Genomic DNA, 16,838 nt, shown 5'->3' on the forward strand with positions numbered 1-16,838 from the left:
CATGCAAACTCCACGCAGGGAGGACCCAGGAAGTGAACCCGGGTCTCCTAACTGCGAGGCAGCAGTGCTACCACTGCACCACCGTGCCGCCTACTATATTTGGTAAATAAAGGGTACCAAATATAGTGTCACTCCCAACTGAAAGAAGTTTGTCTAAAAACCTTCATCAATACGATGAAATCAAATGCCACTGTTGTCATCCTTTGTCACTTATTATATTATTTAACCCTTCTCTGATGCTTCTTTGTCTTTCACTTAGAGGGCATCCAAACTTGATTGGGCTGATCTTGTGACCTCCGAACAAGTCACTTCATTTCAAGGCTCCACTCCTACTGACACAAAAGGAGGTGGTCTTCACCTGTAAAGCACCTTCTGTTCCCTACTGAAATGTGTTGTATTTAGGTTTCATTTAAAGCACTTTGGGTTATGACCATGTCACATTAAATGACTTTTCCAGTGATTTTCAGTTGCAGGCTTTATTTACTTAATCTTAGTGAGTTGGGGGCAGTGATTACCACTTGTGTAGTCTGACAACCCCTGTGGCTCACTCCAGCTCGTCCATCAAACATGTTTGACTGTCTTTAGTCACAGAGCCAGGCTGTACGTGCATGTCACTTGACACCCGTGAATGCTCACCTGGAAGTGCATTGCATATAACGTAGTGACGAGGAACAAAGCACGCGAGTGTTTTGGACCTAAAAGACTGAAGAGAGACTCATCTGTCTGATGTCTTGTGTTTTATGTAACACGATAAAAACGATAAAAAGAAAGAAAAGGCAGAGATTGCAGCTGAACTCACCGTACCCATAAACCCTTTGCACATTAACCAGCTCTAACCCAAAGTGAAAAAGCGAAACCAGAAAGAGACAAACTTACTTTTTTTTTTTTGATATCTGTAAATTCGGTCAACTAAGTGACCCCAGGATTCGAACATTGTACCGTGTGACCCATGGCACTACTTCATTTGTAACCTCCGATGAAGCAGCTAGCAACTGCATAGCAACCAGTAAGCAAAAGCACGCAAAGCTGTAAAACAATTTGGCATTGCAGGGGAACACAATTACATACGTAGATCAACATACTGTAACAATCCTGATTTAAAATGAAAGTTAGGAATGGCTGCAGCGACCTCAAAAACATATACTGTACAGCTACATAATTCTTGTGAAAAAATAGCCAATCTTTTAAAGTTCAGAAATATCCTAAATGTCAAAAATGTGTCAAAAATAGGAAACTCTGACTAATAGGAGAAGCCCAATGAAGGGTATTAACAAATAAAGAATTTATTTCTTTTTAACAAAAAGAGCACAGCAAGGGAAAATTAAGACTAAAAACGATGCCAAAATTGGTATGTTTAATGTCATGTTTAAGCCAGCATCATTAGCAGGCTTATATTTCAATTTCTTTTTCATGTCCTTCTTGCTCAGTTGTGGTCATTTTGTTATTCCATCCGTCGTTCAATTGGCAGCAGTTTAAGCAAAGATGCTTAGATGTCTCTTCTCCCCACCACCTCCTCCAAATCCTCCAGGGGACTACCAAGGCAGGGGTCTGCCCCAATGTCTCCTCCCGGTTGGACATTCCCAAAACTCCTCTGCAGAGTGGCATCCTAATCAGATGCCCGAACCACCTTAACTGGCTCCTTCTGATGTGAAGTGAAACTAGTTTACCTTTCGGCGCACCTCCTCTGGGCTGGCTCTCCCTTAGTCTAGCTGTTTCGGCCGAGTGGATCACTACATCTAAAAAAGGCAATACAGGGCAAACAAGTCCAGTCCAAAATACAATCACCAGTACCAAAAATTCAGAAAATCCAATAATACAATATAACACTTAACCCATAAACCTCAATGCCAATTAATAGGCAGAGGGTGGTCCTCCGGCTGAATGTCTTGGTGGCCCTGCCCGCTGATATTCTCTTTTAAGGGGACAGGGCACACAACTGAACATAAATACAAGTCATACACATGTAACAAATAATAAAATAACATTCAAAACATCTCATAAGAGGACCAAACACATTACCAATAGCAAAATATACAAACTTATAGTAGAAAAACAACAAAAATATTAAAGTAAACTTTACTTGAGCATGGCTAAACTCTAACACCTGGATTTTTTAAGCAAAAGCCCATTTTCTTGATCGCCAAAACCAAGGACTGGAAATCAAAAAACGCAAAGTCAGAAAACACAGCAAAGATTCTGTTAAACAAGAAAAGCACATACCAACAAGGAAAATTGAAATTACCCAGTCTCGGACACCAGGAAACGTACGGAGCTGACCTTTATAACGCTGACCCCCCAATGCTACCTATAGCTTGACCGAAGACTAGTGATGGGCATTTTGATTCTCTTTACTGATAGGATTCTTTTGAACGACGCAATTAAGTGACTCAATTCATTTGCTTCATATGATTCATCCATAAGAAAAAAGAAAACATTTCAGTTCACCCTTGAATTAATTGCAAATTAATTATTTAAGTATAACATTTGTTTATTAAAATACATGCTGATAATTCATATTGTATAATATTTACCTCTTTGGAAGCTCAAAGCATGAAAATATAATGAAAATGCATCATTAAAAGTGAACAAAAATTGTTCAACTCATTCAAGGGAACTGATTTTGTGCTTAACTTTGCGAATCAAATGAACGAGGATCATGTGACTCATTCTTGGCTAATGATTCAGTTCAAAGTCAAAAGAATCGGGGAATGAAGTATGTCTGGTGCATTCAATGAACTGTAACAAGTATGCACTAATGTAAAGTCAATATTAGAATAATACATTTATAAGGTATAGTTCTGGTGAGTTTTTTGATATGCAGTTTTAGAATGTACGACAGGATTTAAACGTATTAACTTAATATTTTGTTTATATGCTCTGTTTAAAACAATTGCAATGACGAATTGTACAAAACAGACAATTAAAACGTTTTAATCTAGATGTGTGGATTCTGCATTGTACTTGTATGATGAACAAGAGAGTAATCAGTGACAGAGTTCTCATTCTCTAGGAAGAATCCCAATTGAGATGAACAAAAATCATTAATCCAAGGACGATGCTTGCACGTGCTCTGTAAACATTTAAACGAAAGATGCTGACAGCATCACACAAACGCTTCTGCACTCCAGTTGGGGTATACTAAATCGATTTGTTTGTGCTTGCAAATCGAGTCCCATGATTCCCCGAAAAGAGTCGTTCAAAAAGAACAAATTGTTTGTGAATGGTCTATCACTTCGTCACCCACAGCAGCCACTACATCAGTACTGCAAAAACGGGTGTTGTGGACAGACGCAAAATCTTTATAGGACCCCTAAAACAGAATCCCCCCCAAAAAAATTGCAGAAATGAAGGCAGAGAGTAACAGAACCCTTAAAAAAAGAAGTGAAAATAAAGCTAGAAAAAAAACTGACGATTACCTAAGATTGAGACACTGGTTTTGTACCTAGCCTGCTTTCCTACCCCTCTTTTATTTGCCCCTCACAGCCTCATTTCCTGATTGTCGTTATTTCTAAAATAAAAAGCATCCTTCTGGACAGGCTTTTCCATCTGCTTTCAACATCTGCAGTAAAGAGGAAGTTCCATAAGCCTGAAAACGAAAGTTAAGGAAAACGGAGAAAACAAAACAAAATGAAGTGCAGAGTCTACACCTGGGTGTGCGGATCACTCAGTATGACTTCTTCTTTTGGGGTTGAGATGAAAAAAGTCAAATTGCAAACTCCAAACTGCAACGACGCCACTTTCACGTCTTACAAGAGACGTGTCAGCACTCAGAAATCTTTGCGTTTGCACTTCTGAATGCCAGGAAATTAACTTCTTGTTTATAAAAAACAGAAGATAAAAGAATAGCAGACCCATTTTTATGTAATATAGTCGTTTCCATGATTTTTATACAGCTGGAATGAAGGCTTGCGCTGGTTCAAAAGTGAGCCACTGCTGGAGCTGGAGCTAATCAGCGTGTACAGTATGGGAGTAGGATGAGAGGGCAAGATGCTGGGGGCTATCCACATGCGATTTATGTGTGCCTTTACCATTTACTGTCGGTGTAATTTATTGGCAGAAGGGATTACAAATCAGAAAGTTGCAGTTATAAAGGTCAGCAAAGTGTGTAGAACATGGTGAACGATTACTGGGTACCCTGGACTGGTTAGGCCTGAGCCCATTTTCGTGTGGGCAACATTTAGAAGTCTCTGGCTGCTCCATGTCAAGAGGGGATGGTTGATTTGGTTTTTTTTATGGGTTTAAGAATAAGAAACAAGTATGTAAACTTGTACATGTAAACCCTACACAGGGAATGCCCAGGTGCAGAAATGGAGTCCAGGACACTAATAACTGTGCTGCAGTGCCACACCTCAGCATTAAATGAGATACTGTATACTGACTAAATGACTGTGTTCACTTTGCAATTTAATCCCTGCCCTGCGGTGGGCTGGCACCCTGCCCGGGGTTTGTTTCCTGCCTTGCACCCTGTGTTGCCTGGGATTGGCTCCAACAGACCCCCGTGACCCTGTAGTTAGGATATAGCTGGTTGGATAATGGATGGATGGATGGAATTTAATCCCTTGAATTTCTTTTATCATCATCATTTTAAGATTCTCCTCCTAACCTATAAGGCATTAAACGGTCTAGCCCCCCGCCTATTTGAGTGTCTTGCTCCATCGTCACAATCCCCCTCGTGTTCTTAGATCCGCAGATCAGCTGCTCCTCACCGTTCCCAAGGCACGTTTTAAAGCTCGTGGTGAAAGGGCTTTCTCCGTCTGTGCACCCAGGCTCTGGAACTCCCTGCCCTTAGTGGTTAGGGCGAGCCGCTTCAGTCGCCACATTCAAATCTCGCCTAAAAACGCACTTCTTCACATTGGCTTTTAATTCTTAACCTGTTTCATTTTCCACTTGCCTTTTGCTATTTTCTCTATTTTATTTGGTCCCTTGACCTGTTTTTAGTATCTCTGTTTTAATTCTCTCTTAATGTTTATTTTTAATATTTTGCTTTTAGTCCTGCTTGTTGTAACTGTACAGCGCTTCTGTCAGTTGTAATGCTGTGTTTTTAAGCGCTCAACAAATAAATATGGTATGGTATCATCAGTGCCCAGGTATTTAGTGCCATTTTTTTTCCTTTACCCTTTCCCATTAAGACCATGTTCTTTTTTTTTGTTTTACATTGCCCATTGTGGTGCCTTTCACCACACGAGCCTGCTAATCCTCGAAAACTAAAATGAAGACTTAGTTGAAATGCCACACATGTCCAGCAGCCACTCTGAAAAGTTCAAGGAGGCAATTTTCTAGGTGAAGTGTTTACCATTTTTATATGATGGCCTTTGACTCGAACATGATATAACAGATCACTGTGCCAACACCCTTGAATGGGAGGCAGCGGGTCTGGATGGGCCTTAGCTGTTAGTCTCTGAATGGAAGCATGTCCCCTGCTACGCTGCCCATGGCTGGTGCCCACCTTACGCCTGTGATGCTGAACTCAAAGAGCCAGTGAGAAAATCTGCATAGTTAGGAAAGCTGGAAAGACTCATTTATACAGTACCCACTGTACAGTCCTTTATATAGTTATGGAACAGTAAATAGAGATGGGCGAAGTCCATGGCATATGGGAAATTGAAATGAGCACTTGGCTAATCCTAAGAATCACACCAACTTGTGATTGGTGAAGTAACCTATGCAATAAATAGAAAAGAACACAACCAGTAACTTCACAAAAAGCCAAAGTCGAGGGATAGAGATAATTCCCAAGTCACTGAAAATCAAGTTAAATCAGTCATTTGTGATGGAAAGAGTATGGCAGAGCTGTAAATCTGCCGTCCACAAAAACTAAACAAGGCGAGTGAGGAAGGCCACCAAGAGACCTCTGAAAACTGTGGTGGAGTCACAAGCTACAGTGGCTGAGATTGGAGAGACAGTGCAGACAACAGCTGTGCCCGAGGGCTTCATCAGCTGCAGCTGTTTGGGCGACTGGCAAAGAAAACAAAAAACATACTGGACATCCCAGCAGAAGGAACATGGGAGACTCTGAAGTCCGATGAAATAAGGTACTATGGTCTCGTGAGCTTTTTGGCCATCAGACTAAACTCCACGTTACACTGCATATCATCACAAATGGATATCCCTACCATGAAGCATTGTGGTGATACTTCTCTGCAGCAGGTCCCATGAAGGCTTGTGAGGACAAAATATGGGGAAACCCTGGAGGAAAACCTGATGGAGCCTGTAAGAAACCTGTGTGTCAAGAGAAGACAATGAGCCCAAGCTACACAGGAATGGCTAAAAAACAACAATGTAATTATCCTGGAGTCAGAGTCCAGATCTCTGTCCAATGGAGAACTTGTGGAGGACTTGACAAAATGACACCTGACTGAGCTAAGCAGTTTTAGTAAGAAGGATAAAAACTGAAAATCTAATCGAGCACACAGACCCAAGGCTGTCATCTGCCAAATATTGACTTAAAGGGGGTGAATACTTCTGAGGTCAGTTATTGTGTGTTTTCTATTTGTAATTAATTTAGGCAGCATTACAGAAATCTGCTTTCGATTTGACATTAATGAGTCTCCTCTCTGTTAAACCATGTCAAAAAAGCCACGTTCAATCCACTGTGATTCAATGTTGTATAAAGTAAATTAATTACTATTACAATGATAATAACAATAAAACGGGTGGTGAATACTTTATATAGGCAATGTATATAATGTGACAGTATGCAAGCCAGCAAGGTGGTCCCTGGGTGAAAAGGAGAAGGGTGACCATCAAATGGTGCAGTGATAAGAGACGGACCCATAATGAAGCCACAGTAATGTTATGGTGGTTTAAGGGTTTAAGTCCTTGCGTGTCCATGAAGGGAGGCAGGCAGATACAAGTATTTCCTCACTCAGAACACATTGTGGCCCAGAAGTAGCTATACTTTAAGATTGGTTCAGTTGCAAATGGACCTGCAACTGCCAAGAAACAATTCTGGGAGCTGGGCCACAACTATGACTGCCCCTGAAGCGTCTCCACCATGGAATTTCAAGCTGTCCATTGAGCAGTGTAACAAAGGCTAGAGGTAGTGCACCCAGAAAGATGGATACCGGTGATGAATAGGAGATTGATATATAGTAGTCACCTTGTGAAACTCTTACATGAATGTCTCATCTTCATGCAACATGCCACTACTCTCCAGTGAATTGATTAAAAAATGTATCAGTAAATGGGAATTTGCCTCGCTGGATGCCAATTATTTGTATTTCCTCTTCCGTAATATAATTACCTTGATATTTTTTTACAGTTGAAGTAAAAGCCCAGGGAGGTAAATTGCACAATGAGTCTAAGGTGGGCACCACATTGATGCTGATTTGGGTTGCGCGGTATACCAGTACTTACAACATACTGAACAAATGTAAACGGCTGGCACCAGCATGTCAGCCTCGTTAGATCAGGAAGTAACGGTTATTTTTCTACCCCTTCGACGCGCGGGAGACTACACGAAACGTGGGACTAGAAAATGGGACCCCCCTCCCTCCTTTCTACGTAGTGAGCGAGTCCTCCCAAGGACCTCAGCCACAGCCTTGCTTCGACGGGATGAAGATTTAACACGCACTGGATGCTGCAGTTGAGAAGCAGCGCGGAGATCGGCATGATGGCGCAATTGATGTGTTTGGAGGTTGTGCAGTTATCCGCTATTCCCTTTGAAACTATTTTGGCACCGGTACTGAAGTCCGAAAGCTGGTATTGATACTCAAGTCATTGATATGGCGCAGTATACGTTTGGACTTTGGGCACGTGGACCGGCCATTCAACCTAATGGCCACGGTCGACCTGTACAGCTAGGTCCAGTGTGGCAGCAGCACTTACCCACATTACGTCTTCCCACTATTTACCTTTCCTTTATGTTCAGGTTATCCATTAATCCAAATATTTGTGATAAAGAAGTCTGTTTTTGGCTCTTTTGTCGCAGGTAAAGGTGGCCCACAGTGCTGCCCTGTCACAATTCTAACACTCCGTATGGGGCTAATCAAGCACAGGCATAGGAAGGAAAGCTAGCATTTGTACTTCGCATTGAAAAGCAACACCCATCTCTTCCCTCGCCCTAAAAGTGATTATTTTTTATTGTATATACAATAAAATAAAACCACAATTACACCGTGTCACAGGAATGAACATCATCTCCACCCCACTTGCTTATTTATATAGTGCCCATAATGATTCACACCATTATAAAAAGATTTTTATTATAGGAAATTTACTAGACCATCATGGAAGTAACTGCAGCTTTGGTAATATCCATCCAACAGGCTTTATTTACGCAAACCAGTCGTTATTTTACATTTTTATTTCCTTTATATATATATATATATATATATATATATATATATATAAATACACTTTAAGTAAGGTTATGTCAGGTTTGCTTTTCCATGAGCAAAAGAATCCAGCAGTTCTGTGACTGGACCCCGGGGTCCCCTTCCAGGTAGGCTATACCTGGTATACCAAGTAGGTAGGGAAAGAAGAAAAAAACCTGCGCCCCTCACCCAGCACATCTTATATGGCTTCTTTCTGTCCCAGCTGATAGCACTTCTACTGTAAGGTGCTCTTGGATTGACAAAATCCTTGCTCTGTCGAGGTCGCTCAAGACTTTGTTTTATTCACAATACTTAGTACGGAAGGCACTTTATAAACCAAACTTCCTTAATTATGTTTCATAAATCGCCCACCATTTGAACCACACACTAAATCATTTGTCATGTAATTTACTGTGGGGTGATCACTATAAAAGACGCTATATAAGACACTCGTTGGTTGAGTGTTATACCACGTTAGAGTGGGTCTTCTGATCAGATTCTTTGATGACTGATAGGCCCCGCTCACCTCGTCGTTTCCTCGACCCTCTAATCGCCTTAATCGGGCTCAGAGGATGGATGGACGTTTAAATTTACGAATGGGGATTGTGCCTCCTGGCATGTCCCCCTGCGGTGGAGCGCCCAACGTGCCGACGGCTGAATGATAATACGAGGCACCTGCAGCAGCCTCCCCATCACCGGTCCCCACGTCGGCGGTTATGTGAGCACAGCCAGGCGGATGATCCGAGATCGCCAGATATTTTTTAAACCACCTATGCAGATGAGACTCGCGTGACGTATCGTGAAAAAAAAAAGAGAAATAAAAAATCACCATGTTGATTCCATTCTTTTCCTACCCCACCTCCACAAGGAGAAAGCGGCGGACACGAGAGGGAAAGAAACGAAAAGAAGCCGCGGAGTCTCACCAGGTCTTCCAGTATGGAGACTGGAAAATCAAACATGCACATCTTCACCGGCTGAACCAGGGCTTTCTGCAAGCTGAAGAAGGATTTCCCCTCCATTTTCGGCCGCTCTGTCTCATCGTGTTGGCTTGAGACCGAATGCAGTCAAACCTGACATCCCCTCCCTCCCGTCCAAGTGGCAGCCCCCTGATCTTAAGGGATTTCCCGTCAGTGTCGAAGACGCTTAGGCGCTGCCTGCTTTCTTCAAGCGTGCGGCTGCTTGCATGGAAACGACGGCACGTAGACTGCCGGCAGAGGAGCGCGCGTACAGAGTTTCTGATTGATCGGCACAGCAGGACGGGAAAGGGAAATAAGAAGAAAAAAGGGGGCGACGGCCAAGACCCCTCCGTCAGCGGGTTTAAAGGGGATCATATACTCAACAGGCTGCATGCATCCTCTCATCTCCTCCTTCTGAAACTTTTCCCACTTTTATACGGGGTCACAATATTGGGGAAGTTCTCAATCTTTATTCTTCCAAGGCTCCCCAGTGAACTTTTAGAATATGTGAGGGCCCCCTACATGATATGCCCCCTCTTGTTCTTTTCTTGCATTCTTGGCAAAGCTGCCTGTTTTTGAACTTAAATATTAACAAAATCAAATTTGCTGCTAGTGCTTTTACACTGCCACACAATTAAGGATCCGTTTTAAAAACGGCTTGTACATTTTATTAAAGTTTACGTTTGCCTGAACTTCTCATTCATAATGCGACTTTACATTCTTTTTTAGGGATAAATAATAACCAGTGTTCACCCACATGCAGATTTTGTAACTGCAGATATTTCTTGAAAACAAAAGCTGCTTACTTGGCTTAAGGATTTCTTTTTAAATTATGCAGAAAATGACTACTAATTTATGAAAAAAAAGTAATTTTTTAAGTACAAAATCAATCACTGTAGACTTTCTTGACTTAATTACAGAAGCTAATTTGTTATCCTGTAGATGCAGCAGTGGAGCTTCTCTGTTAGTGACAGCAACATTTAACAAAGGCGGAAAAGACGAGGAATTACTATTGGAAAGCAAACAAAGATCTGCAGATGATATTGTCATATTAACAGCAAATGAACAGGACCTTCAAGAGCAACAAATTGTGTTAGACGAAAGCAGAAAAGACCACAGTTTCTTCATAAACAAATATAAGACAAAATTCATGTTGATGGGGAAACTATAAGGCGGACAGAAACTTGGATGGAGAGAAACTCGAATGTGTAGACAAGTTTGTTTACCTGGGTTGCCTGATAATGAAGGACAACGATTCCTCAAAAGAAATCAAGAGAAAAATGGCAGTTACTCAGAGGTCTTTTGCAGCATGGCATACAATTTGGAAAAGTAGCAATATCTCAGTGAAAGTCAAAATACAATACTGGTATAAATGTGTGGGATCTCTACATTACTTCAGGCCTGTAAAACATGGACATTAAAAAAGGACATTTATAGACTGAATGTGTTTGAAATGAGGAAGATTCTGAAAATCGGACTGAGACAAAAGGTGACAAATGAAAGAATCTGAAAATGAGAAAGAACTATTTGTGAAATTATTAAGGAAAGGAAGTTGGGTCTGTGGATGGGAGATGAGAGGCCAATTGGAATGATGATAGAGAGAAAAAGTAATTGTGAAAAGCGAATAGGAAGATCAGCAAAGAGATGGATTGGTGACATCAAAGTATGTTCATTGGTAATTAAAATAGCTAAGGATAGAAAAAGATTCTGCAAACCATCTGGAAAAGAATGAAAAGCACCCTCACCCTCCACAGTTCCTAGATGGATTACAGAGGATCTCTAGATGTGGAAATGCAAAAACGTTCTTCTATCCACATACAACAATCAAGTTGGGGGAAATTACAAAATAATCTTGTGGAGTAGTGGCCAGCCATGACACCTTTACAGCTTTAAAAAGTGAGCGTCGCGTGTAGTCGACCTACCATCTCCTTCGTGAGACTGTCCTTTCTGGCATCATGCTGAAATGCTAAATCTCTTTATGGCAGTGTGGCATGTCACCTTCTATTAACTGCAAGCAGTCCAGAAAAAAGGTAAGAAAAGTACCATCGAACCTTTCTTATCCCTTTAATCTGTTTTTAACATTTGACTTGTAAGCAGTCGCTCCTTTTTAAAACTGAAAGAGAAATATTTTTATTTCTTGATGCTCAATCAGTTAAACTTTTTTTCCTTGGGTTACAATGCACAGAAGAAAAAAGGAAAAAAGAACAGCAAGATTAAATTTAATGGCTTTTAAGAATCATATTTTAATACCTGTTAATAAGAAATAATCTACTCTCTCTATATATATATATATATATTCATCCATCCATCCATTTTCTAACCCGCTGAATCCGAATACAGGGTCACGGGGGTCTGCCGGAGCCAATCCCAGCCAACACAGGGCACAAGGCAGGAACCAATCCTGGGAAGGGTGCCAACCCACCGCAGGACGCACACAAACACACCCACACACCAAGCACACACTAGGGCCAATTCAGAATCGCCAACCCACCTAACCTGCATGTCTTTGGATTGTGGGAGGAAACCCACACAGACACGGGAGAACATGCAAACTCCACGCAGGGAGGACCCGGGAAGCGAACCCGGGTCTCCTAACTGCAAGGCAGCAGCGCTACCACTGCGCCGCCACCATGCCGCCCCTATATATATATATATATATATAGCTGCGGTGGGTTGGCGCACTGCCCGGGGTTTGTTTCCTACCTTGCACCCTGTGTTGGCTGAGATTGGCTCCAGCAGACCCCCATGACCCTGTAGTTAGGATATAGCGGGTTGGATAATGGATGGATGGATATAGATATATATATGTAATCCTAACCCTAAAAGTGCAACAATTTTGGGCAAAGTTTTTATGTGACTTTTTTGTCACGCTTTAAATTGGGCTTATTGTAAAACTTATAATATATACTCGTACATGTTTGGCATCATTCTTTTCAGAATTTATCAACCTTTAACGTGATATTGTTAGATTTTCAGATTCTTATTCTGTTTTTAAATTATAAACTAAAAAATATCAAGAACTCACGTCTTGCAAGGGTAAGACTTTGTGTCAAGAGATTTAACCAGGCCCGCCCGGGCCCAGAAATAAAATACAAAGAGTAGGACAGCTTCTGTACAGGCTTTTAAATGTTCGAAGTGCCGCATGAGATGCAGATCAAGCCAGCAGCTGATTGAGCAAAGAGGAGGTAAAAAAAAAAGCTTTATTTGTTTCCCATTGTATCACCGTCTAAGAGGGTCTTTCAGAGGAGCGACTGCATCTCTTTGGGGTACGTTCAACCCCCTTCTTCACAACACCAGTGGCAGAGACACGAAGTGGCTGGCACATAGCACAGGCCATGGGGGTTGGCAAGCGAAGCAAGCAGGGGGCAAACCACTTAGTAAAGAATATATAAAGAATAATAAATAAATAATTAACAGTTAATACAAAATAAAAAAAAATAATTGTAAGCAGCCTGTTCCCATTCTAACTACAGGCTGGTAGCTGTGGTACACTGTGCTGCATTGATACACATGAGTGGACACAGAAGATGCACTTCAATATGGAAGACTATTCATGCTAAAATTAAATGCAGCTCAATGTGTTAACTACATTGGCAATCATATGCATGTGGTGCATTTCATTAATGTCAGTAAATGTAAAGTATTACACATAGGAAGTAAAAATGAGGTTTGAATACACAATGGGAGGTCGGAAAATCGAGAGTACACCTTATGAGAAGGATTTAGGGGTCGTGGTGGACTTCAAGCTATCAACTATCAGACAGAGTTCAGAAGCCATTAAGAAGGCTAACAGAATGTCAGGTTATATAGCGCCTTGATCTGTGAATTACAAGTCACAGGAGGTTCTGCTCAGTCCTTATAACACAAAGGTGAGGCCTCATCTGGAGTACTGGGGGCAGTTTTGGTCTCCAGGCCACAAAAAGGACATAGCAGTGCTAGAGAAGGTCCAGAGAAGAGCAATGATGCTGATTACGGGGCTACAGGGGTTGAGTTATTAGGAAAGAATAAAAGAGCTGAGCCATTAAAGGAGATGAAGAGGAGAAATGATTGAAGTGTTTAAAATTATGAAGGGAAATAGTCCAGTGGATCGAGACGGTGAGTTTAACATGAGTTCATCAAGAACACGGGGACACAGCTGGAAACTTGTGAAGGGTAAATTTCACACAAACATTAGGAAGTTTTTCCTCACACAAAGAACGATAGACACTTGGAATAAGCGACCAAGTAGTGTGGTGGACAGTAAGACATTAGGGACTTTCAAAACTCGACTTGATGTTTTTTTGGAAGAAATAAGTGGACAGGACTGGCGAGCTTTGTTGGGCTGAATGGCCTGTTCTCGTCTGGAGTGTTCTAGTGTTCTAATTTTCGTCTCAGTTGTGGTCGGACGCCCAGGAGGACCAGAGGAGGGCTTGTGCCTCCTCCAGACCGCAAGGGGGCGATCGCTCTGGTTGTATTGGGGGCCACGGGTAGAGGGCTTGGAAGCCCAACCCTGTAGGGGCCAGTGGCCACCGCCAGGCGGTGCCCAGGTGCCTGAGGAACCATGGAGCCCAGCACTTCCGCCACACTGGGGTGTGGCTACAACTGATTGCCAGGAAGCAGCTGGAGCCCATCCAGGTTCCCATATAAGGGGCCGCCTCCCTTCAGTCGATAGTGGATGTCGGGTGGAAGAGGACAGAGCTGGCGAGAGGACGGGAGGCGGTCAAGAGAGAGGCACGGTGACTGAGAGTGTGGCCTGGACTTTGGGGAATCGGTGCAAGAGGTCCTGGGGTTTGCAAGTGCACTGAACTGTATATAGTATTGTAAATAAACGGTGTGTGGTGGAACCATGTTGCCCGTCTGCCTGTGTCCGGGTCCCAGTTCACACAGTTTAAAATGCAATACAAAAGCACAATGCATATTAACTCATGTCCATAGATTGTGTTTCATAACTAATAGCAAAGCAAACTTATTGCATTTTGCTTAGCGCCCACTCCGAATTAATTGCATTTTGATTTGAGACCACATGCCAAAAGTGATGGTAATCAAAGGACCAATCAGCATCAAAATGGGGTAAGGGGTGTCACCAGTTCTCCTTTGGGCTTCTTTTGTTATTAAAGAGCATTTTGAAAATTAATCTTTCATTTTTATTAACCTTCTTTGTTTTCTCTATCTCAGAGATGGGCACATCCACTTGTGTGGTTTTTGCAACAGTTTTTTAGGACTTAGTGCCAAGGAACTCTCCACACTGGCACCCTATCCAGGTGGTGTTCCTGCAATGCGCCCTTTGTTTGCAGAGGGTAGGCACCAGCTTCCCCACAACCCATCTCAGGTTAAGCAGGTTGGAAATGCATTAATGGATGACTGATACTAAATCACCATTGGCGGAATCAGCATATGGGTCAGGGGGTGCCCAGCCCAGGGCCCACTCAGCCTCTTAGAAACCAAACATCTGCAACCCAAACTCACCCATCAATGGAACACAACTACAAACCATCGTCCACAACTAAAGCACCCGCACCCCACTCCACTCTCTCTGGTAACCACCCTACACAAATGAAACACAACTCACCCCCTGAAACTGGTTACCCCAATACATTAATAAAGTGTGTGGTTGATAGGGGAGCCCACTAATGAGTTTGCTCTTCCCTGTTCAAAACGTCTGCTCTGTCACTGCAGATCACAGAGTTGTTCCCTTCACTTTCCCTGTCTAACCCAATAATGTACTCTGATTGTGGATCAATAGGAATGCAAATGGCTGACCAGGAATGCCAGTCCACCACAGACTGCACAAATACAGCCACACAAAGTCACACCGCATAGGTTTCTTTTGAATTATGCGAAGAAACACACACCGCCTCGGGGACAACATGGAAGATGAGGACTTCCCAGTTCTGTGAGATGGCTGCCTCTTGCTGCGTTTTCAAGTTATCTGACAGACGGGAAATATGAGTTTCCCAGTGGGAAATGTGCACGTGAACGCCCTTCAGACTGGGAGCTCCTGGTGAGACAATTTGGAGATAACAATGCTACTCGAATTAGCTCAGTTGTGAGGCAACATTGTACATTTACCTCATTCAACAATACAAAACAGCAAAGTAATAACCGGGTTGGCAAGAAATAGCATTTTTGTGGTCAGTTAAACACATTGAATAATGTAGGCTGCTTTTTGTTTTCACAAAAAAACAAAATAAGAGCTAATCGAATTGGAGATGTCGCAAGTGGGAACTCAGAAAATCCCCATAGCAGATGAAGGCCAATAGTGTTGAGCTACAGACCAATCAAATTACACACATCTGATAACGTTTAAAGGGCAGCACGGTGGCGCGGTGGGTAGCGCTGCTGCCTCGCAGTTAGGAGTCCTGGATTTGCTTCCCGGGTCCGCACTGCATGGAGTTTGCATGTTCTCCCCGTGTCTGCGTGGGTTTCCTCCCACAGTCCAAAGACATGCAGGTTAGGTGCATTGGCGATCCTAAATTGGCCCTAGTGTGTGCTTGGTGTGTGGGTATGTTTGTGTGTGTCCTGCGGTGGGCTGGCACCCTGCACGGGGTTTGTTCCTGCTTTGTGCCCTGTGTTGGCTGGGATTGGCTCTAGCAGACCCCCGTGACCCTGTGTTCGAATTCAGCGGGTTGGAAAATGGATGGATGGATATTTTAATACCTGTTAATAAGAAATAATTAACTATATATATATACAGTAACTATGGTGGGCTGGTGCCCAAACCGGGGTTTGTTTCCTGCCTTGCACCCTGTGTTGGCTGGGATTGGCTCCAGCAGACCCCCGTGACCCTGTAGTTAGGATACGGATGGATGATAACGTTTAGCTGCCTTTGTATTGTAGCGGGGCTACATAATAATAACTATTTGGGTTTTGTCTGTGCTGAGTGCGTTTTGTTTTCATCGTCCCGTTTACTGTCCATTATGTGTGCATCAGTAAATGTTGTCCCCGTAAGTGAAGAGGGGAAGGATGATGGAGAGAGACCGCAGCCCCATGACGGAAATCACCAGTTAAACTCACCAGGTACATCCGGGACATTCTGTATTTAAAAAAGAGGAGTGAAGGCGAGAGAAAACAGGAGGAGAAACGAGACAATTTATCTGTTCACTTACAAACACATCACTGCCGTTTACTGCATCATTCCACTGCTTGCTTTTTCAACATCACGACAGCCAGAGCCGAGAAACCCCGGGGTTCAGATTCATACCAGCCATTGCTAGGACTTTTCACGGTGAGGTCGTTTTGTTTTCGGGAAGGAGCGCAATAACACTACAGCCAGAATCAACACTGGGAGACATTTTTTGGACTCATTTCTCACCGCATTTTAATTGCTGTGTTTAACTAATCTGTGTTTGTATTTGTATTCTGTGTTTTTATTAATTATATAGGGGAAAGGGAGGGTGTTTTGTACTTATTGGTATATTCGTGTTTTATATAGTAACTAGTCACAGGTGTCATTGGGATAGTGGGATTTTGTGCACACATATATATGTTACTGAATATTTGTCTGTCCTTGTTTATAGTTATATTTATCATTTACAATATATCCATGTGTGGAACGGTGGCGCAGTGGTAGCTGCTGCCCCAAAGTTAG

The 16,838-nt window shown here is 42.5% G+C and overlaps 1 protein-coding gene across 2 annotated transcripts in view; it reads right to left on the bottom strand.

Annotated features, from left to right (window-relative positions):
- The window catches only part of LOC120536021 (ral guanine nucleotide dissociation stimulator-like), a 177,691-nt gene that overhangs the window by 73,180 nt on the left and 87,673 nt on the right, over positions 1 to 16,838 (bottom strand). Inside the window, exon 1 of one of the 2 annotated variants that reach the window (XM_039764309.1) lies at positions 9,239 to 9,430. The exons of the other annotated variant lie outside the window; for it this stretch is intronic. Within the exon in view, the coding sequence (XP_039620243.1) occupies positions 9,239 to 9,334 (96 nt within the window). The 5' untranslated portion in view covers positions 9,335 to 9,430. Of the gene's footprint in view, positions 1 to 9,238; positions 9,431 to 16,838 lie in introns of those variants that run through there. 2 annotated transcript variants of the gene reach the window in all.

This window comes from Polypterus senegalus, chromosome 9, assembly GCF_016835505.1.
Source record: "Polypterus senegalus isolate Bchr_013 chromosome 9, ASM1683550v1, whole genome shotgun sequence".
NCBI lineage: Eukaryota > Metazoa > Chordata > Cladistia > Polypteriformes > Polypteridae > Polypterus > Polypterus senegalus.